This window comes from Myiozetetes cayanensis, unplaced genomic scaffold, assembly GCF_022539395.1.
Source record: "Myiozetetes cayanensis isolate MyiCay16 unplaced genomic scaffold, myiCay2020 scf3, whole genome shotgun sequence".
NCBI classification, from domain to species: domain Eukaryota; kingdom Metazoa; phylum Chordata; class Aves; order Passeriformes; family Tyrannidae; genus Myiozetetes; species Myiozetetes cayanensis.
The window spans coordinates 49223691-49248859 of record NW_026087521.1 but is presented as its reverse complement, the minus strand read 5'-3'; the positions used below and the strand labels follow the sequence as shown (position 1 = coordinate 49248859).

General features: G+C 44.2%; 2 protein-coding genes and 1 non-coding gene across 4 annotated transcripts; 2 read left to right on the top strand and 1 right to left on the bottom strand.

Moving 5' to 3' along the window:
* Window positions 1-109: 109 nt before the first annotated feature.
* LOC126645295 (U12 minor spliceosomal RNA) lies at window positions 110-258 on the top strand. Its single transcript, XR_007630109.1, has one exon. It is a non-coding gene; the product is annotated as a U12 minor spliceosomal RNA (small nuclear RNA).
* Window positions 116-23194, top strand: LOC126645172 (heat shock 70 kDa protein 12B-like). 2 transcript variants are annotated; one of them, XM_050325294.1, is made up of 6 exons: window positions 116-1275; window positions 2826-2880; window positions 16751-16953; window positions 18936-19160; window positions 19513-19684; window positions 20653-23194. In XM_050325294.1, the coding sequence occupies exons 3-6, from the start codon at window positions 16873-16875 to the stop codon at window positions 21696-21698; spliced, it is 1524 nt and encodes a 507-aa protein (XP_050181251.1). In that variant the 5' UTR covers window positions 116-1275; window positions 2826-2880; window positions 16751-16872; the 3' UTR covers window positions 21699-23194. The 2 variants fall into 2 exon arrangements, with proteins under 2 accessions (XP_050181251.1, XP_050181250.1); XM_050325293.1 differs by lacking the exons at window positions 116-1275; window positions 2826-2880 and having other exon boundaries at window positions 16362-16953.
* LOC126645181 (uncharacterized) lies at window positions 9872-16521 on the bottom strand. Its single transcript, XM_050325307.1, has 8 exons — window positions 16233-16521; window positions 14941-15054; window positions 14443-14517; window positions 14062-14145; window positions 13406-13586; window positions 12682-12786; window positions 12091-12171; window positions 9872-11033 (listed from the first exon to the last, which is right to left on the bottom strand). Exons 1-8 carry the CDS (start codon window positions 16328-16330, stop codon window positions 10782-10784), a joined length of 990 nt encoding a protein of 329 aa, XP_050181264.1. The 5' UTR covers window positions 16331-16521; the 3' UTR covers window positions 9872-10781.
* Window positions 23195-25169: the final 1975 nt, after the last annotated feature.

Here is a 25169-nt window from a genome sequence, read left to right as displayed (position 1 = left end):
AGGGAAACCGCCAGTGGACTGTTCATAACGAAGTAACGTGGGAGCCGCTCGCCCTGACCTATAGAGCTAGCGCGCAGGCCTCTTCCGGCGGAGCGGAAAGCAAGTTGTTATGCCTTAAACTTATGAGTAAGGAAAATAACGACCCGGGGTGACGCCCGGGTCCTCACTGCCAATGTGAGAGGAATTTTTGCGCGGGTACAGGTCGCCCCCGGGTGCCCCGCCTACTTCGCGGGATGCCCGGGTGCCGTGATCTGCCCGACCCCCTGTGCCGCGCGTCACAAGGACAGAGCTCTCCTTGTTTCACACCGCAATGCTCGGCGTTAGGCGTGGCGCGCTCCGGGTGCCGTCCGCCCGCCGTGCCGCGGCCGGACGCTGCCTGCTCAGCCATGTAGCACGTCGTTACCGGGAAGGCAAATTACTCTAAAGATCAAAATAACCAGTGTCTCCCCCTGCTGCGTTCACTGAGCTGTCTTAAGGGCCTTCCCGAAGCTAAGAAATACATCAACCCACTCCTAATATTTCATGTGTCTGCAGGAAGTGATTCCTTTTCTGTGCTTCTGACGGAGGAATTAGACTGTTCAAAATCAGACTAAGACTGAAAACAGCAGTGAAAGGGAAAAGCTGTCTTGTGCAGCTTGGGCGGAGGTGACCTTCAAGGGATGCAGGACTGTGACTCTGGGTCTTACTGCAGGTCCTGGTGCTGCTGAGCCTCCCTCCCTCTGCCCTTTTGAAGCACAGCGAACCCCCAGGGCCTGCAGCGTGGGGGTTTCTTCCTGTCGTTGGAAAATGCTTCTCTGAAATGCAGTTTTGCTTCCACCTGCAGCTCTGTCTGATCCCTGGCACCTGTCACGAGGTTCACTTGTGACCCCTCCACAGCCTCCCTGTTACCTTCCTGCCATCTCCCCACTACAGCATCCTGAGCTGTAGTAACTCCGAGGCGTTGCCGTGCATGCAGCAGCATCCACCGTGTTGCTGCAGAGCTGGCAGCCCATGCGTACTCTGTGCTAGATCCACGGGGAAAACTCCTGGACTTCAGCAGAGCAGGAGCTACCAGCGAGGGCCCAGGACAAACGCAAAGGAGATGGACACTGCTGAGGCATCTGCTCACAGTTACACAGGCTCAGGATCCCACAGCACTGATTTCCTTTCAGGAATGTTTCAAGCCTTGGTGAGCCTAAAGTCATACCAACAGTGACACCGTGTCCCTGCTCAGTTGTCCACTGGTGCTTGATCTGGTTCCAGGGTGGGACATGACTGCGTTACTCTCAAATTAAGGTACACAAATTGTTAGCCCTTTTTGTGCTGCCTTTCTGCAGCTGTTGAGGTACTTGATTAAACTGAGGTGGTGGGGGGTATGATGTGTCACATTTGTTTTGCTGTTGCAAAACTAACAGGCAACATTTGAGAAAATTTTTATAACTCTAAGAACAGCGCAAGAGGTTCCAGACTAGAGCTCCATCTAGCCCGTATCCTGTTTCCAAGCTGCAAGGACCACCAGTGAGGGTCTCTGCCAGACACTCCGTCAACCTCAGTGCTCTTTGTGCAGCCACAATGCCCTTTGGCAATACCTCCACTCTGCTGCATGGTGAACCACATCCTCCTGTCCGTTTTGCTTCTGTCTGCCTGGTCCTTCACCTTCCACCTGTGATCCCTGGAGTCATCTTCTGTCCAGGTGAAGAATCCAGGCCTGCTCAGACATTCAGTGAAGCTCCCTTCCCTCTTCAGCAACGCCCTTCCCATGCTAAAGTCTCTGTGGGAGGCTGGTTAGGGGGCAGGAGCCATGCTGTTGTGGAAAGGAAGACTTTAAACCTCAGGATCTCCCATTGCCTGAATTTCCAATTTGTTTTACTCTTCCTGTGAGACACAACAAGCTGCAGCTCAGGTTTCACAGGTTCGTCCTCCAGGGTCCTTTTCTGAGCTGTGAATGAGAAGTCAAATATTTGCTCAGGAAAGGGCCTAGGCCTCTGCTTCCCTCCTTGAGGCTGGGAGAGGGGGGAAGGGGCAAGCAGCAGCAAAGAGATCTCCCTGAGCGCAGGGGTCCCTACAAACGGCTTCTTGCCCAAATGTGATGGGAAACTTTCAGGCCTGCCCTTGCTTTTCCAGAGGTGGGTTCCTTGAGCATGTCCCCATTGTCAGCTGAGACCCCACAACATGCGAGTCAGAACAGATGAGACCATTTCCCCATCTCTAACCAATATATTTTTTTAAATATTAATTAGGAAATTATGCAAAGGACTTAATCATATTAACCTTGGGATAGTATATCACATAGCATCTGATTTAAAGTATTACCTTTGTTGAGTTGTATAGATGCACATGAAGCAGCTAAAAGCAGAATGACGTGGCCAGAGAAAATGTCAGATAAGTTGCCGTGGAGCGAGATCACATCATTACTCAGTCCCCATAAAGTCCCTCTGTCACAGTGACTGACTGCAGATTTAAATGTGTGTCCTTGCTCTTCAAAGGACAGAAATCTATGTGCCTGGTGTGTCAGAAGCCAAATAACTTTTCTAGCTGATATCAGTTGGAAGAGATCCTAACCATCTAAGCTGTTACTGAATTACTGAATTTAATTCTTCTCTAATAATTATTACAAAGCTGTCAAAACTTTAGTATGTAGGCAGTACACTCCCCTTGGATTGCATTATTACCATAATCGTTACCTTGACACAGAAATATTTTAGATGAAAATTATTAAACAATTTTGTTATTGAACCCAAGGGGGAATTAGCTGCCGTAAGGGTAATTTCTCTGTCAGGTTTTGTACAATGAAGTAGAGTATTAATAATTACAATAACAATCTCTTGACTTTTTTTTTTCCATAGGGAAGACACAGAGACCTGAACATTTTTGAAGGTTATACCAGGAATCTCAGTTAATGTGAGTTCCGTTTGAGTTGTAGTTCTTGTTTATGTTAATAAAGTGAGATTTGGGATTTGGCTTACTCTGCTAATTATGTATTGAAACATGTTTGTTAATAGGAAATAAATAATTTTGAAAAGAACAGAAAACAAAAAAGTACCACATTTGGGATTTAGATTGGAATAAAACGTTTTCAGATATAATGGGATATTCTTATTATGGTAAAAGTTTAAACTACTAGCAAAATACACAGGACTAGCCTCTTTTCCTGGAACAGAAGTGTGCTCAGGTACACTAACCATACATGCTGCCTGCCTTTAGATAAGTATGAGTCCCCTTGCCAACCAGAAACCTTTCTATTATTTTGGTTGATATTTGAACACTTGGAGTCTATTTTTTATTAATATTAGACTCCATGACCGTCATGAGCTTATACTCCAGAATTGAAAGCCTAGCCTTGATTCACAACTGAAGTGAAAGCGAACAGCAGGAATTAAACAATAAGTTGTTTAGGGTGTTAGAAATGTTAAGAAAAATTGGTCCCTGCCCCACACAGCTGTCCTCAGAGTATGTGGTCAAGAATGTAATCCAAACCAGTCTGAAAAGAGTAGTTTTAGTCCTCTGCCATTCCTAAACTACTGTTGCCTTTGCTTTGCCTGTGTGTGTCAGGGGCATCCTAAATCAAAGAATGCCTCAGGAATAAAAGCTTGTGGTATAGTGGTTTCCATGTATGTGGAATTTGAATGGCACCACTGTTTTGTATATGTATTTAGTGTATTTTCTGCACTGCTTAATTCTAGCTAGATAAATTGGTAGACGTGTGTTATCAAATGCCAGTTAAATTTGTCGGATAATTCATACCAGATATTTGCTCTGAAGCACAGCTAACCCTGATATAAAATAGCATATGTTCATCAACATTATGTTGTTGATGTTTTTGCTCTCTTAGTCCTTTAAAAGAGTAGATAGTGACAGCTGATGAACTATACATTTTTTTTCACCCAATTTGTGGGTGAAAAATTTTTATCTTGTGATTTATGTGCATTTGGGTGGGGAAGGCAAAGGGGAGAAGAAAAGAAATGTGAATCTATTAACTTCTCTTGCTCATGGGTGAGCAGTCTCCCAGTCTGTTATCCTGTTTCATGAGAATTTGGTTTCAGTAACCCAAGACAAGCCTGTGTAGAAAATGAAACTGCTTGAAACATGCCAGCTTCAACCATGAAAGAGCTCAGCGTTGCTCCAGTTGCCCAGTTGTTCATTCGAAATTACTCGCATGAGTATTTGAGTGATCTTAACTCTCATAGGAGTCTATTTCATAGTAGTCTATTGTGAGGAATAATGAATTTCTAAGGAAACTTTTTTGTAAAATAGCTGCTGTTTACCTGCTCAGGTGCCCTTCTGGAAAATGAGCATGAGATATATCTCCATGCATTTAACCAGGGTCCAGGTACTTTAAAAAGCAAAAAAGCAAAAAACAAGAGAAGTCAGTGTTATAACACAAGTATGAGTTATGTGTTGTTGCAAGATCTGGGAAAATACAGGGGTGCCGTGTCTGGGATCAGGCTTTATCCCTCCAAGAGGAAGGCACAGTGGTGGGGTCGGAGCTTTTGTTGTGTCTATGAAGTATGTGCTCTGGGATAACTAAGGGAGGACATCTGTCTTGCAGGACCTGTAGGTTTCATTATCATCAAATTGCCTTTTTACATACACACACACACACACACACAGACACACAGACATGAAACCCTAAGGGCACTATTAACAGTACTGACCAGGTGCTTCTAGTGATCTAAACAGGCTCCACTGGGTAATCACAAGACTGTCTTGCTCCTTTTTCCAAGAGCTGAGTCTTCTGCATGTTGGTCCCATGGCTTTCTTGCAATGGGCAGGAGACTTGCTCTGAGCCAAAGCATCTGTTTACATTTTCTCTCTCCAGGTGTCTGAACCCTTGAACCCTGGTCCTTTGCAGCTGTTAGAAAGAGTCTGAGTAATAAGAGACAAATCCATTGGCTCACTGGTCTATCCATTCTCTGACCAAAGGCTCCTGCTTGTGTGAAATAAGTGAGAGAGAGATAGAAAAGGTCAAAGCACAGTTAACAGCTAAGGAGATATCTTGGTTTATGACTGCTGGCATACTTATCCTCTGATGGAAGATGTCCTATCCTCCAGAAACTGGGGCTCTGAGTTATGGAGCAATAGAGGCCAGCTATGCACCAGGTTGAGACCTCAGATATTGTCTGTGTGTTTTCTAAAATACTTAGCTAATGCAGTGTAGGATTAGCTCACCAGAAGCACAGAGAATCACTTTAATTGTGGGATGTTGCTGCTGCAGAGCATAGGAGGTAAGGAGCAGGATCAGAGATTCTCAGTCAGAATTGTGTCAGACTTGTGCAGGAGAGGCAGGAGAAGCCAAACACAGGGTACTTCCTGTTTACCCATCCCAGCTGGCCTTGCAGTTTACTAGCATTCCATATTGTGGCCTGAAGAGAGAGCTCTCAGGAGCACCCCAAAAGCTGGGGGAGGCCACAGCCTGCTGCACTCTTTATGCCATTCTTCAGTACTGTGTCTTAGTGATGAGATCTAACCTTAACCTCTCTCACTTCAGTGAGGATACCAGAAAAACTGTTTTCCTAGACAAATGTGATGTTGGGTGACACAAGCGGAGCATTGAGTATGCTGCTGATCTTTCTTTCAGTCAATGTTGCTACCAGGATACAAGTGACAATTTTAAATTCTGTTGGGAACAGCCTCTTTCTCCCTCTCCACACTGTGGGGAGAGCAGAACACAAAACAAGTCTGAGTAGGGTGTTGGTGGGAGCAGAGAGACAGGTGTCCCACAAAAGTCTTAAGCACTGAAACAGCAACTAGTTGCATTCTACAGAGCTGAAAAAAAGCCATTGTGCCTCAGCTCCAGGGTTAATCCTGCATCACTGGTAGGATGGTGGTGTAACACAGAGGAATCCTTTCTGGATACCAGGTAGGTGGTCTAGCCCGCTTGGCTATGGGAATTCATCTGTACAGAGCTCTTGTCTTGCAGGAGATGTCTCTGGCAGGGATGAGCAAACCTCGACTCACATTGTTTGCCATCCATCTGTGACGTATAAGGTGTAAACATATGGGTACACTTGCCTCGCTTCTTCTGGATGAAGAATCCATGAGCAGGGAAAGGGTCTTAGGATCTCCACTGATATTTGAACGAAGCCTAGGTCAGAGCTCTCTTTTAGCTTGGTTTGGATAGCAAATGAGAGTAAGTGAGGGGGAGGTTTTTGCATGGTTGTGTTGACTAATGAAAAGAGAGGGGAGTGTTGGAGAGTGGGTGGTGGGACATACCACACACTTCTCAGGCCATGGGAGAGTCTGCTTGCCCTGAGGAGGTACAGGGTGAAAGAAGCTGTGGGAAAACAACATTCCAGCAGTGGCAGTAGCATTTCTCCAAGTCTCTCAATGATGACACAGGGCAGAAGAAAGAAGGGAAGACAATTCTGGGTTATTTCATGATTGCATCCTATCCTGGGGAAAGGCAGGACATATCTCTGTGATTCAACCTGTTCTTAAGGAACATTCTTGTCAGAGGCTTCAGGCTATCTCAGGACAGAGCAGCAGCCACAACCATTATCCCTACTCCCAGTGACCTTGCTAGAACAATGGTGTTATACTGATTACTCCAAAGTGCTTAGACTTAGCTGTGACCTTTGATACTCAAATCCTGCGTCTTGTTTTACTGGTTGGAGTGGTGTAAGGAGTACAACCCGCACTAAATGCATGGCTTAACTCACTGCACAAGTGCAGTGAATATTGGTGAATATTCCCAGGTGCACTGGATATTTGTCCTGGGGGAAATCTCACACTCAAACACCAATAACTTGGAAAAAACACTGTGTTGGATCCCGGGCTAGATGCCCTTTGTGCCAGGAGATGTGATAGTGTGGCAATAGGGAAATTTCACACACAGAGACACTTTGTGGCAATCAGTGGAGTTTTGTTGCTGATGGATGTAGTACCTGGTCTGCTCTGAGAGGTTAAAAACCCTCTAAAGAGTTTGTTGGCCGTTTTGGGGCTACTGCACTCTAGGCCAAATGACACTTTTTACAGGGAAGGGGAAATTGTTGCTCCTTTGAGATCAGTTTGAGCATATGGAACAGGGAGAAGGTGTTTTAGCCTAAGAGCCCAGGTCGGTTGGATTCTGCTGGGCGCTGTACAGATGTTAGGAAAATATTTAACTGTAATAAATAGTGCTCAGTCTTGTGAATTCCTTTAACAGACACTGTGTCATCCTGTATTCACCCATATCAATGATTAGTGTGTGCAAGTGGATATCATAGCCTTGAGAATAAAGACTGGGCCTGAGCAATGCTGGTAAGAAGGTGTATCTTGGCCAGACCACATAGCTGAAATGCATACAAGGAGAATAAACTGGTTTTAGGAGGTTTGTGACCATTAAAGGATAATTTGAGGAATGGAATGTTCCCCAAAGACCACCAGAAACCCTCAAGAGAGCCCTCCTCTAATGTAAATAGGTTCTGAAAAGTTATTTAAATATGTAAAAGAATTTGCAGGAACATTTAACATCTATGTATGTGTTTTGGGAAATGTAATTAATGAGTTGCATAGATATAAACTATTATGTTGGATAGCTCAGGGTGCACATGTTAAGAGGAGCCATCCCCAATGCACCCAGCAGAAAGGCAAGATAAATATACAGGAAACACAAGAATTGGAGAATTTTTGTGACTTTGCAGGAAATGAGACTTGTTTTGTCAGGGAAACCATCGTCCAGGCTGCTCTGTGGGGGTAAGTGCCACCTGCAAAACCTCAGAGCAGCGATAAGCAACTTAAAAACACCAATACAGAACCTCCACTGCAGAAAAACTTAACCCAGAGGCTGTGACAAATCAGAATTTTACTCACCATTATTGGACTTTACAGGATGAAAACTGCACAGTCTTGTGATGTTTGCAACTTACTTTGCCTTTATTATAAAGATTCTTTTGTTCTGCACTTCCGCCTCTTGTCTAATCTACTTTATTCCACTTTACTTTTGGAAAATATCCTGTGGTCACTGACCAAGTTTAATACATTGCTAAAATATGTCACTGGCAGAGAGCACCCTATCCACCTAAGGCCAAATCACTGGAACCTTACAGTAAGAGTAATTAATAACATCTTTGGAGTATGGAAAGTTCCTATGGCCTTTTTTAACAGATACAAGATAAACTGAATTTTTCATTCAGCTGTGATAATCATAATTACTCTATTTTGGGAATTACCACAACAGTCAGAACAATTCTACTTCCAGAGGCTTTCTAATACTTCAGCATTAATTGAGAGACTGTATGTGCACAACACAGTTCAAATGTTGTTGCTTAAAAAATATATTTTTGAGCAGTAATTTAATAACATTTCAGAGCTCAGAAGAATTTGCATCTGTATCTGTGCTACATCTTCAGTTTTACATCTCTTTGCTGTCTACTCTTTCAGCTGGCAGGTTCCTTATGTAATACGAGATTGATTTAAGCTATTTTCTATTTTTTAGCAGTTTTCTTTGGTTAGAGCTGGTGCTATCTGCAGAAAACAAGGTCTTATAGGTAAGGAGACAGTTTGGAAGTAGAAGGACGTGGATTTTTTTTGCAGTTCTGCCACCTGCTCTGCTTAGGTATGCCTTTGTGCCTCTGTTTTTCCACCTATCTCACGTTGTTTTATCTGTTTAGTCCTTCTAGGGAACAGCTCAAACTCTTTAAGTTTATGCAGTGTAGCATATAGAGGCCCTCACATTTATTGTAAAAATAAACAATCCCCTTGGTGGAGAGTTGCTGTGGTTGTTTACATTTATTTATTCTGTCTTGTACACCTCTTTTCCTAATTTTGCAAATTTAAAATATGCCAGTTTAAATATTTTCTTTAAAGAGTTTTAATTGAAGTGCCTAATAACAGGTCAGCATTCCTGGAAAAACTCCCCATGTTGCTCTCAGTGTCATAACTGAGACAGACTTACTTACATGCAGTGGTTTCTCAGTTTTAAACTTGCTGAAGTTTCTGAAAGCAGGAAAGCAGTAGGAGTTACCTTATGCAAGGCTGTTGTCTTGTAAATTACAGTGTTAAAGAGTTTTATTTTTCCCAATGTTTTCAGTGACAGAAAGGGAGCAAAAGGGTCAGCTTCTGATGTTAGGAGATACTAGGAAGTGTATGTGAAGCCTGCTGGAAAGGTTGCAGCAGTGCTTGTAGCCTTCTGAAGACTTTTAAATCAGTCTTTGAAATATAAAGCTTTGTAACCTGAATATTTTAGCCTATCAAAAATTATGTTAAGGGGAGAAAAATCAAAGGAAAGGGCCATACATGAGGAGATGCAGAAGTGATGAGATAAAACTGATGCACAGCATAGGAGCAGACAGACTCGGGGAACCACAGGGTCTTAAAAATTAGACCAAAAATTTTCTAAGCAGATAACAAATAGAGCAAGACAGCTTGACATATGTGTAGTATTATACCTGTGTGATCACGTGGCATTTGGCTCAGGGTCATGCTGAAACTTCTGCTCGCTGGTACTGGACAACTTCCCTGTCATTTACCTTCTAAAACCTGGAAAAGATGAAATACTAATGCACTGCTTATCTGAGTCTGCAACACCTTACAAGGTATGAAAAACTAACTATGGTGGTTCTTTCTTTTGTGAAAGTTGTAGGAAGTATGGTGCATATCTAATTTTAATTCACCTGCTTGATTCCATAATAAATATTTCCAGTAAAGCTCAGTTTCTCATCATACTCTGGTTTTCTAAAAGCCAGTTTTCTTGCACATACCTGCATCCCAGCTCATGCTGTCAGTAAACTGCAACATGCTTACTGATACTGAATTCCTGAGAGAAGCAGAGCAATTTGCTTGCAGAGAGCTGCACAGACATTTGCCTTTCTTCCCGGGGGCCTGTTGAGAAAATCCCAGGGAGTTTGTGCAGTGAAGGAAACTGCTGGACTTGAAAGAAGAACTGGAGAAAAGGACTCGGCAGGCACACAGCAGGATTTTAAGTCTTTTTTATTTGGTAATTTTCAAGTTGCTCATAGAATATTGTCTCACACAAAATCACACAAACATGCATTTGCTTCATAGCATCACCCTTATGCCATGAAACACAATCTTTAGAGCTCTTTGGTCAAGAGCTGTGGCAGGTGTGTGGCAGAAGGGCTGTGGGAGTGGTAAATTGTACAGATGTGGGAAAGCAGCTGAGAACTAACAGGCAGGTGGCATTTGTGAGGAGAAAAGTGGCCTTTTGGCATGTAAGAGTGAGCCTCTGTGTCTGTGTCTGGGTACACGTGCCAATGCACTGCTGTCTTCTGAAAGTCCATTGTAGTCTTTGTGAGCCTTGTCTTTTGGTATCTTATCTCTTTCTCAGCTAAGTACTCTTTTTCCCAAGAAGGATGCTTGTTTCCCAACAGGCTGTCTTCATCCTCGCTGCTTATTTGCTAGCAGGAAACATGAGCCTGCAGTTTTTGCACCTGCTGTAGGCACGTGGGAGGTCAGGGGATTGCACTGCTGTTGTGGGTCATGCAAAGTGTTGGTCCTACTGCATGCAAGTACCTCCATAGGGTGGTTGAAAGTGCCACTGTTATCTGATAATGTCATAAGCATTAGTGAAGAGCAGGTAAGGTAGGCTGGAAAAACAATCCTCTTTCCACACAAATGCTGTTTGGAAACAGCAAGGAACAAATGTTACATAAAATGTATGCATGCTGCTGAGGGAAATATCTTCAATTGCTAATACATGTTTGTTAGTAATCATTTATCCCAGGAGTCCCAAGCTGGGGTTGTCTAACTTACTAGCTCTGAAAAGCAGGTAGTGCATGGGAGAAAGAAAAGTATCCTATTGCACAGCAGCTGTTTCATCCTCTTATGGCCATATAAGTGAGTAGCCTGACTCTGAAGTCATGCTACTTTTCATCCCAGACTACACCTCTCAAAATGGTTTGTTCCCCACGTTTCATTATAGGCCACAGAAATACTGGTTTTTTCCAGTACATCACGTCTTTCTTGTCCACGTGCTCTAAATCCTCTGCCGATCTTCCCTCTGTGTTCCACTCAGCTTTAACAGGAGGGTCCTGAAGAAGCAGCAAACAATAAATCCGACAGCACTGCAGTATGAAGTGGCTTTGGATGGCAGTTTCTGCATGAACACCAGCTTTCTGGAAATGAAGTGATAACAGTTTTCAAAGCTTTGTAATGTTATGATGTTACAAAGTTACATTTCCTTCCTGCTCTCCTTCTGTGCGGTTACTCCACGTGAACTAAGCAGTCAAGAACTTCACTTGTCAAAGGTGATGGTACCATTTGAGTGGGACATTCAGGGGTCCCAGGGTACTTAAAAGGTTCTTTTATTTACTAATTCCTGGCTTTTGGATTATTCCAGTATCCAGCAACTGTCTCTATTTCCTCATAGAAAGATCTGCAAGGAGCTTGATAAGGCCGAGCTTTTTGAAAGGCCCAGCAAGCTGCAAAAGAACGAAGCTTGTCTTTGGAAGTTTCATATGTCTGTGATATACATATGTCATATATCTTCCATAAAAAAACCCATTAAGGCAATAGTCCATTTGGATAGTAAGTATCAGGGCTTTGTGCACATCAGCAGCATCCACAAGCTTTCTCCTGGCTCCCCAGGGGTTTGGCTGCTTGTGTTCAGGGTCAACTCTGATATAGCATGGTCATATAACCTTGGATTCAACTCCTGCACAAACAGGCAAAGTGGCAGAAAAGATGGTGTGGGAAGGAGTTATGAGAAGCCTCACCCTCACCCATAGACCCACCAGCACTTGGCCCAGGAGCTCAGTGGTGGCTGGGTGCTTGCCTGAGCTGTGATGTTGGGATGTCTGTGCCCAGCCTTGCTGACCCTGCCTGACCCACAGACCAATTCCACAGCTCAGTCTTGACCTGCCTGGTGATCACTGGTCTGTAACCCTGATGACCACTACTAGCCCTGCTCTTTGCGCCTTGCTGGGGTCCAGTAGGACTGTGCCTTTGTTTGTAGGGGCACTGCCCTGCCTGTCCTGCTGTGCCTTCCGTACAAGGTTACATGTACATTTATCCATGCCTATGAAAATCTTTTGGGAGTATATGGGCTGGAAGGACCTCACCATAAGTGGTAAACAACCTCAAGCAGAAGGGAGACCTCCCTTTTTTTTTAAATAACAAGCTGCACAGAAAATTGAACCACTGCTTCTGTTCCTGGGCTGTATCTTTACTCACCTTAACAATTTCTCTGTAAACCTCAGAGTAGTTTTGGTAACATGATTGCCCAAAGAGATTCCTTATTTCTCGCATGATCCCCTACAAAACAGTCATAGCACAAAGCAGCCTGTTATCATGTAATATGGCAAAAACTGGGAATTTTTGTTCCTCAGGCTGTGTCAGTCAGCAGTGGAGAAGTCACGCATTTCAACATTTGAAGAAAGGTCCCATAAAAGCAACATAGGGCACTCATATATGTGCCTCAGCCAGCGGTGTATTATGGGACACAGAATCATATAATATCTCAAGTTGAAATGGTCCCACAAGGATCATCAAGTCCAACTCCCTGCTTCTTATAGGAATAACTCGCCTCTTAGAGAGAAAGACCTGTTTTACCTGTTTTATTTATTATGCTGCTCTCATACTTAGGGTTACTGGAGCTTAGCGTTCTACATCCACATCCCTCCCAACTCCTGAGTTATCCCCAGTGCCATTGTCGATAGATTTTGAGCAGCGTCTTTAGCAGAAGCAAAGTTCTAAATGAATGGCCAATGCAGATGGCCCTTTTACCCCACTGCTTAGGTGCATTTACACAGAAACATAAAATACCTGTTTGCTGTTGGTCATAGTGTCATTTGAAGGTGGAATGCCAAGAACTGTAAATATGTCAGCTGTTCTCTGCTGTAAATCTTCCTCACAGGCATCAAAGAGCCTCTGCAGTGCAAAACCAACAGCTGATTACAGCAGCAATCACAGTGAAACGAGGCGTAATGTGGAAAACATGTGCTGAAAATGCATCTATGTTAGAGTAAATTGTAGGGCCACTAATTGATTGAAATGTGTCTTCAATACCTGTAAAACAAACTGTTTCATTGAGCTGCTTGCATGTTGAAGCCCATTCTTCAGCACCTGTGGGGCCTTATCATCACAATCAATGCTAATAATGGTCTAATCTCAGTTTCGCTCTTTAGGGTGTATCATTTTGGTATTTTCCATCAGATTCCTCCCAGCATCAGAGCAGTGAGTCAGCCATCAAAATGAAGTCTTTCAGCTAGTAGTTCAAGCATTAACCATAAGAAAACTGGACTGTTTCCCCACTTGGGCTTAACACAGGTGTGATATTGAACTGATATTTGAAAGGCAGGAGGAAGCAGATCACTGTCAATTTGCTCTCTGCAGCATTCCATAGGCCCTGCTGGGCTGGAAAATCAGAGATCCAGACTTGGGCCCCAGCCCTGTCCGCTGCAGAAATACTAATACCCAAAGGCTGCTGTACTGGCTATACCATATTGATTTGATTAGAATCAGATTGAAAAAATGGACAAGAACAAACCTTAATCACGTGACTGCCTTGTTCATACGTCCAAGGGTGGGGTGTGGAGGTCCTGACTTTCTCCCACTCATGTAGCTGGAGCATCTCGTACCTCTGCAGCACAGCAGTCAAACGTGAAGGGTCATTCATGTCCTCAGAGTGCTTGTGCATGGCCATCGCTTTAGACAAGAGCTCTGCATTTCTAGGGCAAAAAGGATATTAAAAGCACTTAGCTAAGGCAGGATAAAACAATGAACAGGCCTAACTATTCTATATTATCAATCTATTTCATGAATCCCATGTTTTCTACAATGCACTTCTCAACTACATTCTGTAGCTGACAAACAGCTTTCATGTGGGAAATACTGCTTCCTCAGCTGAGTTTTGCATGATCACAGTGAAATCGGATCAGGATGGCATCTTGACTATGTCACTGTAGACTGGTTTCTTTAATTAATATGTTCAACCTGGGAATGTCTCCTACCCTTTGCAGAACAACTCAAACTGTCTTCCAGAAGTCAATTACAAAGAGATGCTGGCAGGTTGAAAGTCTGGGGAGAAGATGTCCAGGCTGTCTGGTCAGAAACAGAGTCCCTAAGGACTGGAGGAAGCAAGAAGTGTGTGGTTTTTCAGTGTAGAAACACACAGCACCTCCAAAATATGAATAAATACCTTACCTCGCCTCTAGCTTTTTGATCTCCCCTTTCAGCTTCTCATTTTCCTCTTGAAGGTCTTTTCTGACAGCCTTTCCAGGAAATGCTCTGAAACAGATTTCTATTGTGAAATATCTTTGTTTGTGCTTGGACACTGGCACAACAACTGGCTCACCCCTACTGAATAGTCTGAATTTCAGAAAGAAAACTGCGGGGTGGGAAAGCACAGAGCATCCAGGAAAAACTCCAGGGTAGCTTAACAATCTCCCCTGAAAGCCCCCCCACAGGATTTATGCTCAAATTAAGGTGGAAGCTATTTACATCAGAAGAAATGGAGGTGTGGTTGTGAGGATTATTATGATTTTCCCCTCATATATAAACTTTTAATATAAAGAATTGTATTACCCGTTGCAACTCTCCAGGTGTTGTAGTCGAGTATTAACAGAGTGAGCCCAGTCTCTGTTCTTCTTTTCTGTCCGTCTATCAGGGAAGAAAGAAATAATAAACCACATTAAAGTCAGTAGGCAAGCACGTATTAAAGTCTCACAAAATGCCCTTCTTCCAATTTCTAATCAGCCCATAGGGAAAAAAAATCTAGAGATGAAAACTTCTCAAGGCTATTCTTTGACAGGTGGGTGGTTTGCGATTCTGTGAGTCAACAGCAATAGTACAAATAAAATATTCCCAAATTGTGAGATCTGCATGTAATATAGTGCAGATCAAACAGCTTCTGTAAATTGGCTCCGGGTTCCCAGTATAGACTGGATGAAATTTGTTGCTAACTCAGAGCCCTTGTGTCTGGCTTATTTGTAATCTTCTGTCCAACCTGCCCTAGTGTGCACCAGCTGCAGTTGATCATCGGGGGCCATGCTAAACACAGTCATTTCTGGTCACCGGACTCACTCTATAAATTTTTCCACATTTGTTATCCTTTTTTCCAGACTATAACAGAAGGCCTCCAGGGTTGCAGTCTGCTTTCCATGGGCTGGTGGCTGCCATGAGTTGTCAAATATATGTCTGAGGAAAAAAAGAAAAGGGAATTCTCAAAATTAAGGGAGAAAAGAACACATACTTGAAACAAGACCCTTATAATAGACAGTCCTGTGAGCAGAGGTTTCATGATTACACCCAAGCTTGCAAACGGATCAGAGATAGGACAAAGGCTCCAGGGCCCACTGATGTAGATTTGGCACAAGTGAGCTAGCATTCTCACGGATAATGCCTGATACAGCTCAGAGGACTCCACAGGCCAGGGTTTGCCAAAAATAGGAGGGTTTGAGTAATCATTAGGTCTGGATGAAATGGGCAAGATACAGGGAGAGCTCCTGAAAAATGAACTCAACCTAGAACTGCAGTGTGTGGGGAACAGCAAATGCACGTGACTAAAACCAAATTTGCGATGTACGAGTGTGGGGGTTTTTTAATAGAGAAGTACAAAGCTCTGTGTTCTCAAGGTAATTTTTTTTTTCTACAACTGCTCTGTGTCTTGTTTCCTAATGAGGATCCCAAATACCAACTATTATTGCAGAGACAGTCCCAGATTAAGGTGCTCCTGCAGGTCGGATGCAGATGGAGCAGAGAGCAAGCTCCTCCCTGCAACCAGATGTCAGAGAAAGCCTTAAAATAAGGCTTTACCATTGGTTTGTGCCAATACCAGTCTGCATAGCTGATGCAAGGGACTGTCCTTCCCCTCTCTCTTAGCATCCCTCCCTCTCCCTCTGAAGCACATTTTGGTTTTGTTTACTTGAAGGGATTCCTTTCCAGTTAAATCACTTCATTTCCAGTCTTTCAGTAAAGACAAGTTTTTTGTTCTTTAAGCTCAACAATCCAGTATAAAATTTGCATTTTAGTCAGCCTTTTCCTGCAAAATTGATGAGCTCAGAGTCTGAGTGCCAAAGTCCTGGATCTTGTTACACTATTTATACTGATCTTTCCAATTTGTCTTCCTCTTACACTGATTTAAGATCTGCCTCACCTTCTGGGGCTGAACTTAAACTGAACTTGAGAAAAGTAACCATCCCTGTGATGGGTAGGAAGATTAGGAAGAAGAAAACAGAGCTTTTACTGAAATATTTCACAGTCAGGAAATGTTTGCAGTCTTTCATTACAACCCCCCAAGGAACTTGTAGAAATATTCAGACCTACTAAGGTTAAACTCGGTAAGTTTATCCAGAGACATTTCCTGTTTAACATACCTGCTGCCTTGTGTAGTCATCATTCCGGGATCGGCATCGTCACACTGTTCTTCCGACACCTCTGTTCTGCTGTAGGCAGAAGAGTGGTGTGTAGCCATACCTTTATAGCAGCAGCAGGTGTTTGTTGAAACGAGTGGGCAGCACCAGGGACGCTCCGTATTGCTGGTAGCGCAGGAAGCTACTGAAACCTGAAAAAGGGTCTTTGCTGCTGTAAAAACCAGAATTCCTCTTTACAGGAAAAGGCACAGGTCGAGTGCCACACCTCTCTCCAGCCTATAAAGTCAGTGGAGGTGGACCTTCACCCTGGAGCAGCAATCATTTCAGTTTCGTAATGGTGGACCTTCACCCTGGAGCATGAGTCATTGCAGTTTCATCCCAGTCCCACCTGTTCACTCCTCTCTAGCTGCCAGAGCTGCACACCTCTGCACTGCAGTTGGCCATGGCCAGCAAGTCAGTCTTTGTTGTTGCTATAGATTTTGGCACATCCTACAGCGGATACTGTTTTTCCCTTGCTTCAGGTACAGACCAAATCCGCGAGGTGTACTGGGGAACAGAGCACGGGTTCAAGACCCCAAAGACACCCACGTGCATCTTGTTCAACCAGCAGCAGGAGTTCAAGAATTTTGGCTATGATGCTGTGATGAAGTACAAGAGCCTGCCCTCCAGCAAAGCTGAGAGCTGGTACTTCTTCCAAAACTTCAAGATGAAGCTGTACAACACAGTAGGTGAAACAGTTACTGCTGTGGGAGTCAAAGCTATTAATTGATTTGTGGTGTGGGGTTTAGAGAACTGATGAAGATGGCTGAGTAAAATTGGCTGATCAGAAAGAATGAACATAAATCAAGGAGTATTTTTATGAACGGAAGAAGAAATTATTTATTTTTGTAATTTGCTGAAAGCTTCATGGACCCTTCCTTTATGATGTTTTTTAATTGTTTAAAGACAATCAAAACTGACTGCGTACCTGGGTGAAGCCAAATAGACGTGTGCTGGTTTTGGCTGGGGTAGAGTTAATTTTCTTCACGGTGGACAGTATGGGTCTGTATTTTGCATTTGTGCTGAACACAGGGTTGATAACATAGAGATGTTTTTGTTATTGCTGGGCAGGGCTTACACAGAGCCAAGGCCTTTTCTGCTTTTTGTACTGCCAGGCTGGGGAGGAAGGTGGGGGTGCATGGGAGGACTGGAGGAGACACAGCCAGGACAGGCGACCCCAACCGACCAAAGGGATATTCCAGACCATATGACATCGTGCTCAGTGTGGGGAAGAAGGAGGAGAGGGGGAATATTGGGAGTGATGGTGTTTGTCTTCCCATGTCACTGTTATGTGTGATGGGGCTTTCTCTCCTGGAGATGGCTGAACACCTGCCTTTCCATGGGAAGAAGTGTTTTGTTTTTCTTTGCTTATGTACGAGGCTTTTGCTTTGCCTATTAAACTGTCTTTATCTCAACCCATTGCTTTTTTGGCTTCTCCCCTTCCAATTCTCTCCCCAGTCCTGCTGGTGGGGGAATGAGCAAGCAGCTGTGCGGGGCTTGGTTGCCACCTGGGGTGAAACCACAACAGTTCTTTTTGGCACCCAGCATGGGGCCTTCCCACAGGCTGTGTTCTTCATGAGCTGCTCTAGCGTGGGTCTCCCGTGAGGCCACAAGTCCAGCCAGCAAACCTGCTTCATCACAGGCATCTCACAAGGTCACACCGTCCTTCAGGCATCCATCCACCTGCAGCCCTGGAGGTTCCACCAAGAGGGAACATGTTCCTAACAAAAAGCTGCCCTGTTACAGAGCTTGACAGAAACTAGCCTCCCTCTGGGGCTTCCTGCCTCAGTCCTCAGGGAGGAACACAGAACAAGTGAAGTTTCCTGTAATTCAAAGGAGATGAGCAGTGTTAAGAGCTCATCCCATGTTGTATACTTCCCTCTAGCTTGTCTCTCCCTCACCTGAAATGTTATGTTGAAGCCACTTTAAGGATGGACAGCTGTCTTTCAAGCATGTAGTGACTATCATTTCTCTCTGAAGGCTCTGTGCTAGAATGTTTCACAGCTTTTTCTGGGTTTGCTTGTTCAGCCAAGCATCATAGGGCCTCCCTACCTGTGCTCCAGAGTCCCACAGGGCCTCTCAAAGTGTAGAATAAACCAGAGCACAGGGCCAGTCCCAGATGAAGTTCTGTGTCCTCTCTTTGGCATCTGCCAGTGCTAAGCAATGAGAGCTGAACTGGATGCCATGATGGGTGTGAGGCCTCTTTGAAGACTTTCCTCCCCAGGAAGCTAGGAATGATGTGGTTGTCACAGTGTCAGCTCTGGAGTGGTGGGTTCTCACTCAGTTCCAGAGGGGGGCTGAAGAGAGGTTTTAGTTCCAAACCATTTCTCTGCATCCGAGGAGCAAACGGTTAAGGGAAATTTCATTACAGAATCACTCCCCACTGGCTCTTCAGAGGGATCTACAGGATCTTTACAAACTTGGGCCTAGGAGAAACAGCCAACTTATCAACCATATTGATATTTTACCTGCTGAATCACAGGTGTGTTTGGTAGCTGACCTGTGTCAACTGGGCTGCAGTTAGCCACAGTACTGAAGCCAGTGCTTGGAGTTTACTCAGGTTTGGGTACGACGTCCTTCTGTGCCAAATGTTGTGCAGTGCTCAATGTGAAGGGGACAGGTCTTGTACAGAGATTGCAGTGTGTGACCCTGAGACTTTTTCTGTAGAATGTCACAACTGGCATGGAGCTGGAAGCCACCAATGGAAAGATGCTTCCTGCCCTGACAGTCTTTTCCGAAAGCCTGCGCTACCTGAAGCAACATGCCCTGGACACCATTAAAGAGGCCTCTTTCCAAACCGTCTATGACGAGGAGGAGATCACCTGGGTCATTACTGTCCCAGCCATATGGAGCTCTGCTGCCAAGCAGTTCATGCGTTTGGCAGCAAAAGAGGTAAAAGCAGGGGTTATCCCACTGCCTCAAATTATCTTTGGAGGTTTCTTTGCCCATCGAGGCAAAGGAACTCCTCAACAGGTAAACAACCTGTATTTCAAACTTCATTCCGCCGGGGAAATCTTCCACGCTGAGGGTGGTAGGGGAGAGGATGTCCCAAAGTGTCAGTAACAACAGCTCTGCTCTATCCTCCCACCACCATGTAGAAATGAGCCCCACAGAGATCAGCGGTGCAAGAACCACCACCCCTGCATGGGCTCCATGTGAGAACAGTCTCCCTAGCGGGTGGTGTTCATGCAGCAGTAATCTCAGCACCTTTCCTTGAACTGACTCCTCTTTTTTGTGATTTTAGGCAGGAATGATCTCTGGCATGCTCTCTAAAAATCTGATCATTGCCTTGGAGCCAGAGGCTGCATCGCTGTGGTGCAAACAGCTTCCACAGGAAGGGTTTATGGCAGACAGCAGTGACAAGAAGAAGTTTGAAGACTCCCCTGGGATCCAGTATGTTGTTGTTGACTGTGGAGGTAAAATTTCCCCTGATTAACAGGGACCATCTTTGCTGGGCATGGAGCGTGGCTGTTTCACAGTGTCCCCAAAGGTCTGCAGTGCAGTCCCAGAGCTTGGGCTCCACTGCTTGTGCTTGTGCTTGTGCTTGTGCTTGTGCTTGTCATGGGGTTTTTATTTTTACTTCTCACTTAATGAGATCCCATAGGCAGGCAGAAAAATAGGAGGAAAGAACAGGATTGTGTTTCACGCTGTAGTGCACTTCAGGCCAGACAGTTGCAACAAGAGCTCCTGCCATCACTCCAGATCAGCCTGCACCACATCCAGCATCAGCCCCTGGCACACACCCACGTCCTGTTGTATAGCCTGAGCTCACAGCCTCCTCCATAGGAGCAAGTGTAGTTAGTGCCCAGTGAACTGACCAAAGAAATTAGCTAGCAGGTACCGTAGAGTAAATAATTTAAACTGTTTGATGAAGTACTTCTTAGTACTCTTTCTAGTTTCTTGAGTGAGATTTTTTGGTGTGATGTGATTTTTCTGCTAAGAGCAGTCTGGTGATCATGAACAAATACTAACTAAAAAGGCATCAAGAGGACCACAGGTTCCTGAGAGTCTTATCACCACTGTTCATCTTTACTCAGAGCATGCATATTAAAAAGCAGGAGTAAACTATCTATGTGAGGAGGCCAGTTCTCTGTCTGTGACAAGGAAAGAGATTGGCTTGTTCAGGGAGCAAGTCAGAGCATCCAGCTCTTATTGGAAATGACTGTAGGAGCCTTGAGAGACCAGGATTGTAAACAAAAGTGCATAAATTTAAGAAATCTAGAGAAGTACAAGAAACAGCAGGAGTGAGAATGAGAAAAGAAAGCAGCAGAAAATCACGTTTTGCAAACCAGGAGTTAGGAAGGTAAGATTATATTCAGTGGAAGCTACAGACCTCATGTACTTTAAAGAAAACAGCTAAAATCATTCATGTTTGTGTGTGTAGGTGGCACAATAGACATCACGGTACATGAGATCCAAGAAAACCATTACCTGAAGGAGTTACACAAGGCAACTGGAGGTGGATGGGGAGGCAACAGAGTGGATGAAAACTTCACGTATTTCCTCAGGGAAATATTCAGTGATGGTGTATGGGATGAATATGTAAAGAGCCACCCTACTGAATTACAACATATGATGTACAACTTCGGTCTGCAGAAATGCTCTGCTAGCAGAGAGGCAGTCTACATACATTGCTACTACAACCTGATCAGAGTGGCAGAACGCAAGAAGGACATCGCTCAATTCTTTGAAAAAGCACACGGAGCTGTGTGGTGTGATGGGATGGTCATGATTACATACGAGAAAATGAAGAGCTTGTTTGACTACAGTATCAAAAACATAATCTGTACTTTGAGGGAAATTCTTGACAAACCTGGGATGGCCAAGGTCCAATACATTTTGCTTGTGGGGGGCTTTGCGTCGAGCATCATTTTGAGAGACGCGATCAGTCAGGCCTTTAGCAAGAAGTATCATGTCCTTTGTCCAGTGGAGGCTCAAGCGGCCGTTGCAAAAGGGGCTGTTTTATTTGGAGTCAATCCACACCTTGTTACCTCAAGAATCAGTGCTAAGACGTATGGTTTAAAAGTAGGTCAGGAATTTGATCCTGCTATTCACGATGTCTCTAAACGGAGGGTCTCAAAAATTGGTGACTATGCTTATTGCACAGATCTGTTCAAGAAATTGGTGGGAATTGGGGAGTCAGTGAATATAAACGAAGCTGCCCAGTATGATTTCTATCCAACAGAAGCAGATCAAACAAATGCACACTTTGTTTTCTATTGCACAGAAAAACAGGATGCTCAGTACGTAGATGAGGAAGGTATCGAACAGCTTGGGTCCTGTATAGTGCCAATGCCAGAGAGATGTCTGGGAATGCAACAGCAGCTGAAGATGGAGATTAAGTTTGGGCTCACTGAATTTAAAGCTACATGTACTGATGTTGCTTCCAAAGAAAGTCAGACAGTTATAATAGATTTTTTAACTGTGTAAGTACTTGGTACAATGAGCAGCAGAGGCTGTAACTCTAGGGAGAAAATGGCTTTAGAGGGAGGCAGTATGGTCAAAGGTTGGACTCGATGATTTTGGAGGTCTTTTCCAACCTTAATGATTCTAATGATTCAATGAATCCTACAATAGATGAGGCAATTGTACCAATAAGTCCATCATATACCTTTCTGTTTACACAGGTAAACTGCTAGTCTGATTCTGTGGTTCCTGCCGTTGCTCACCAACCACCCTTTCAATCCAATACAGACAGACTTTCTGTTGTATCTGACAGCAGGTTTATCTGCTGCTTTATCTTGTGCCGTATTTAGCTTGCATTTCTGAACACAGTGTCCATACCACCGATGTAATCATCTGTATTCTACCTGTATTGGATGCAAAGACTCTGGATAGTGTCTAACTTTCACATAAACCATCCCACAGCTGTTTATTTTAGCCTGTTGTCTTCTTTCAGCTGCATCATCTTTTCCTCTGATGTCAGTTCTCTTTACCTGGAGTCCGGATTTAACTCATTTGATGGATTTCTGTTTTCTTCAGGACATCACTAATATAAATTGTGTGTAATTAAAGCAGTTGTATCCCAAACAGGAGTGCTCTGTGAAGCAGTCTGGGGGCTTGTGTCCAAAACCTGTGGGAGTATTGTTTCTATGAAATTATTAGATGGTTTGATCTCATTAATTTGGCAGATATGAACACCAGATTGTAACATTACAGATATGAATAGTACTTATGCTGCTGCCTGAGCCCCTCTGTTGAGCTCTAGGTACTCTCTGCATCTCTGACTTGGGCTTCATATTTTCCATATCCATAAAATCTTATTTCTTTGCCTCCTGCCTATAGCACCTATGCAGAGGTTCAGTGCAGTGTGGCCTGCATGAGCCTAAATTTGTCCAAGGAAAGGATGCAATCCTGCAGTGGGCTGGCTCTGGTTGGGGTGGAGTTAACTTTCTTCACAGTGACCCCTGTGCTGGTATGTGATTTGTGACCAAAAGGGTGGTGTTAGCACACTGACAGTCTGGGGAGAGGCAGGGTGGGGTTTTCGAAGTTTTCAATCCCCCTTCACTAAGGATGTAAAGTTTTCCTGTTGAACACCAGCCTGTCCCAATGTAAAGTTTTGGTTAGCTGGATACACTGCAGGAAAACTCAGCACTGGCATTTTTATTAGCTTAATGGTCAGGTTAGAGTCAGTGCTAGCCATGTACTTAATGTTATGAGTTGTGAGAGCAGCATTAAGAAGACTAATTTGCATATATGCTATGCCCTGTGATGTATAAAAGTGGAGGTATTTTGAAAACATTACCTTTGTTTTCACATTTAAAATCGTAAGCACACAATAAAAGTATTCACAACAGAAACCTCTGTGCCTTTCTACCATGTCAGGTGGCACTGCTCTGTACGCTTTGTGAGGGCCATTCTGGGTGGCCAGGTCCCAGGAAGCTGAGTCCTCCTGCTTTTTTCTTACCCATTGCATTGGGTACTTTCACCAGTGCAAAGTGCAACACGACTCCACTCGAGCCCACTAATGCTCTGGAATGAGAAAGAGGAGTGTGCTCCGGGAAGGTGGCAGCTGGGAAAGCCGCGTGCATCTGCCCCAGATCTTTCCCACCTATGAGCTATGTGGCCTTTGGGATTCAGACACTGACATCAACAGTTGTGACTGCAACTCCTAATTTCACTTGTTTTGATGAGCTGATTATGTTGATAGCCTCAGATACTGAGCATGGAGCAGATGTGTTTCTTTAAAAGCAGCACTAAGTATCAGCATCTGGAGCTAAGCATCCCTGAAACCTGGCAATATGGGCCATGGGCAATATGGGAATTAACCCCTGTTACATAAAAAATAGGGTGGTGTATTTATATTAAAAATTACAGATCACAAACTTTCAAGGATAAGAAAAGATAGGGAGGTTTGCAGTGCCTGTAACTGGGACATTGACGGAGCTCTTCAGGAGTCATCGCTGCTGGATCCTAAATGGCTGGGTGGGTAGAAGGTGCCATCAGTTTCTGTGGCTGGAGCTTACCACCTGCCTTCTGCCGAAAGCACATGACTTGTTGGAAACAGAGAGGAAGCAAACACTACTTTGCACTGGTGACACACCCATCCTCTGCTTCCTTGGGTGGGGACACAGCCGGGAAAAGTTTGGCCAAGGTCCAAACACAGTGGGTGTGCTCCCTGCTCTGGATTTCCCAGCAGCGTCTGCCTCCCTGGCCTGACCTTGACGGTTTGAGGACAGATGAATTTAAAAATTCACAAAAAGTTCACAGTAACTATAAGTTAGTCCTGAAACTGGGACAACGGGGAGCCAGAGCACTGGAGCTCTGAAGAGTCCCCAAGAACAGAATGCTATAAATCCTGATGTCATTGACAACTAACTGTTCAGATGGATTCAAGCAGGAACTGCAACAGAGGTTTAATAACAATAAGGTTAAACATTAGCTTAGCAACAGCTGATAGGATGAAAATATAACCTCAAGTTACCTTAGATGGCTATAATGTTAAAAACCACACTCCCAGGGGAATTTGCATGTGGAAATGATAGTATAATGAATTGGATCAAGATTGGCACATGCACATTAAAAATTATACACGCATGAGCAATCAATCTCCTGTTTCTGCATGATTCTTTTTTCTGTTACCTTTTTGTAAAAAGGACTCTTCCTGTTTCCCAAAAAGTGTGCCAGCTGTGCTAGATGCCTGGCACTCTATTCTGCAATCTGTAATAAAATCACATAATTCAATGTGCTAATTGGCTGGAGTCTGACTATATATCAAGTGAATGAGGACCTCCATGGTGCAATGTTCCAGAGGAGAGTGGAGGAGAACAGGGGAGAAGTCCCCTAGGGAATCAGAGAATGTTTTGGATTGGAAAGGACCTTAAAGATTAATTAGTTCCAACCCTTCTGCCATGGGCAGAGACACTTTTCACTAGACCAGGTTGCTCAAAGTTCCATCCAACCTGGCCTTGAACTCTTCCAGGGATGGAGCATCCACAACTGCTCTGGGTAACCTGTTCCTGTGCCTCACCACACCTGTGAAGAATTTCTCCCTAATATCTAAACTAACCCCACCTTTTTTCAGTGTAATGCCATTACCCTTTATCACTACCTGCCATCTCCAGTAAAACAGTCCACCTCCAGCTCTCTTGTAGCCACTTTAGGTAGCAGAAGATGCTATAAGGTCACTCCAGCTTGTGAACTACCACAAACAAAACCAGAGGGGAGGGAAATGAAGGGTGAACAAGGGAGGTGAGGAGAATAAGACTAAGAAAGCTAAGAGAGAAGATATCCTTGAGCAATGTGCATTGCTACCACTGCTCAGGCCAGAGGGCTGGGCTCACAGCCATGCTCCAAAACTTCTTCTACTGAGATGTTCATAGCAAATCAGGGTGCACCAGGGTCTGCAAGGAGAACACGACAACTACAGAGAGGAAGAAAATTTGCAAGCAAGTAATTGTA

What these genes read in the sequence shown, in the direction of transcription:
- LOC126645181 (XM_050325307.1), bottom strand. Translation starts at nt 16,330, where the DNA reads ATGGCTACACACCACTCTTCTGCCTACAGCAGAACAGAGGTGTCGGAA. An exon ending in CACCTGGAGAGTTGCAACGG is followed by an intron (nt 14,146 to 14,442) that starts GTAATACAATTC and finishes AATCTGTTTCAG; the next exon opens with AGCATTTCCTGGAAAGGCTG. An exon ending in AAGGCAGTCACGTGATTAAG is followed by an intron (nt 12,787 to 13,405) that starts GTTTGTTCTTGT and finishes TTTGCACTGCAG; the next exon opens with AGGCTCTTTGATGCCTGTGA.
- LOC126645172 (XM_050325293.1), top strand. Translation starts at nt 16,672, where the DNA reads ATGGCCAGCAAGTCAGTCTTTGTTGTTGCTATAGATTTTGGCACATCC. An exon ending in AGATGAAGCTGTACAACACA is followed by an intron (nt 16,954 to 18,935) that starts GTAGGTGAAACA and finishes CTTTTTCTGTAG; the next exon opens with AATGTCACAACTGGCATGGA. An exon ending in TGCGTTTGGCAGCAAAAGAG is followed by an intron (nt 19,161 to 19,512) that starts GTAAAAGCAGGG and finishes TTGTGATTTTAG; the next exon opens with GCAGGAATGATCTCTGGCAT.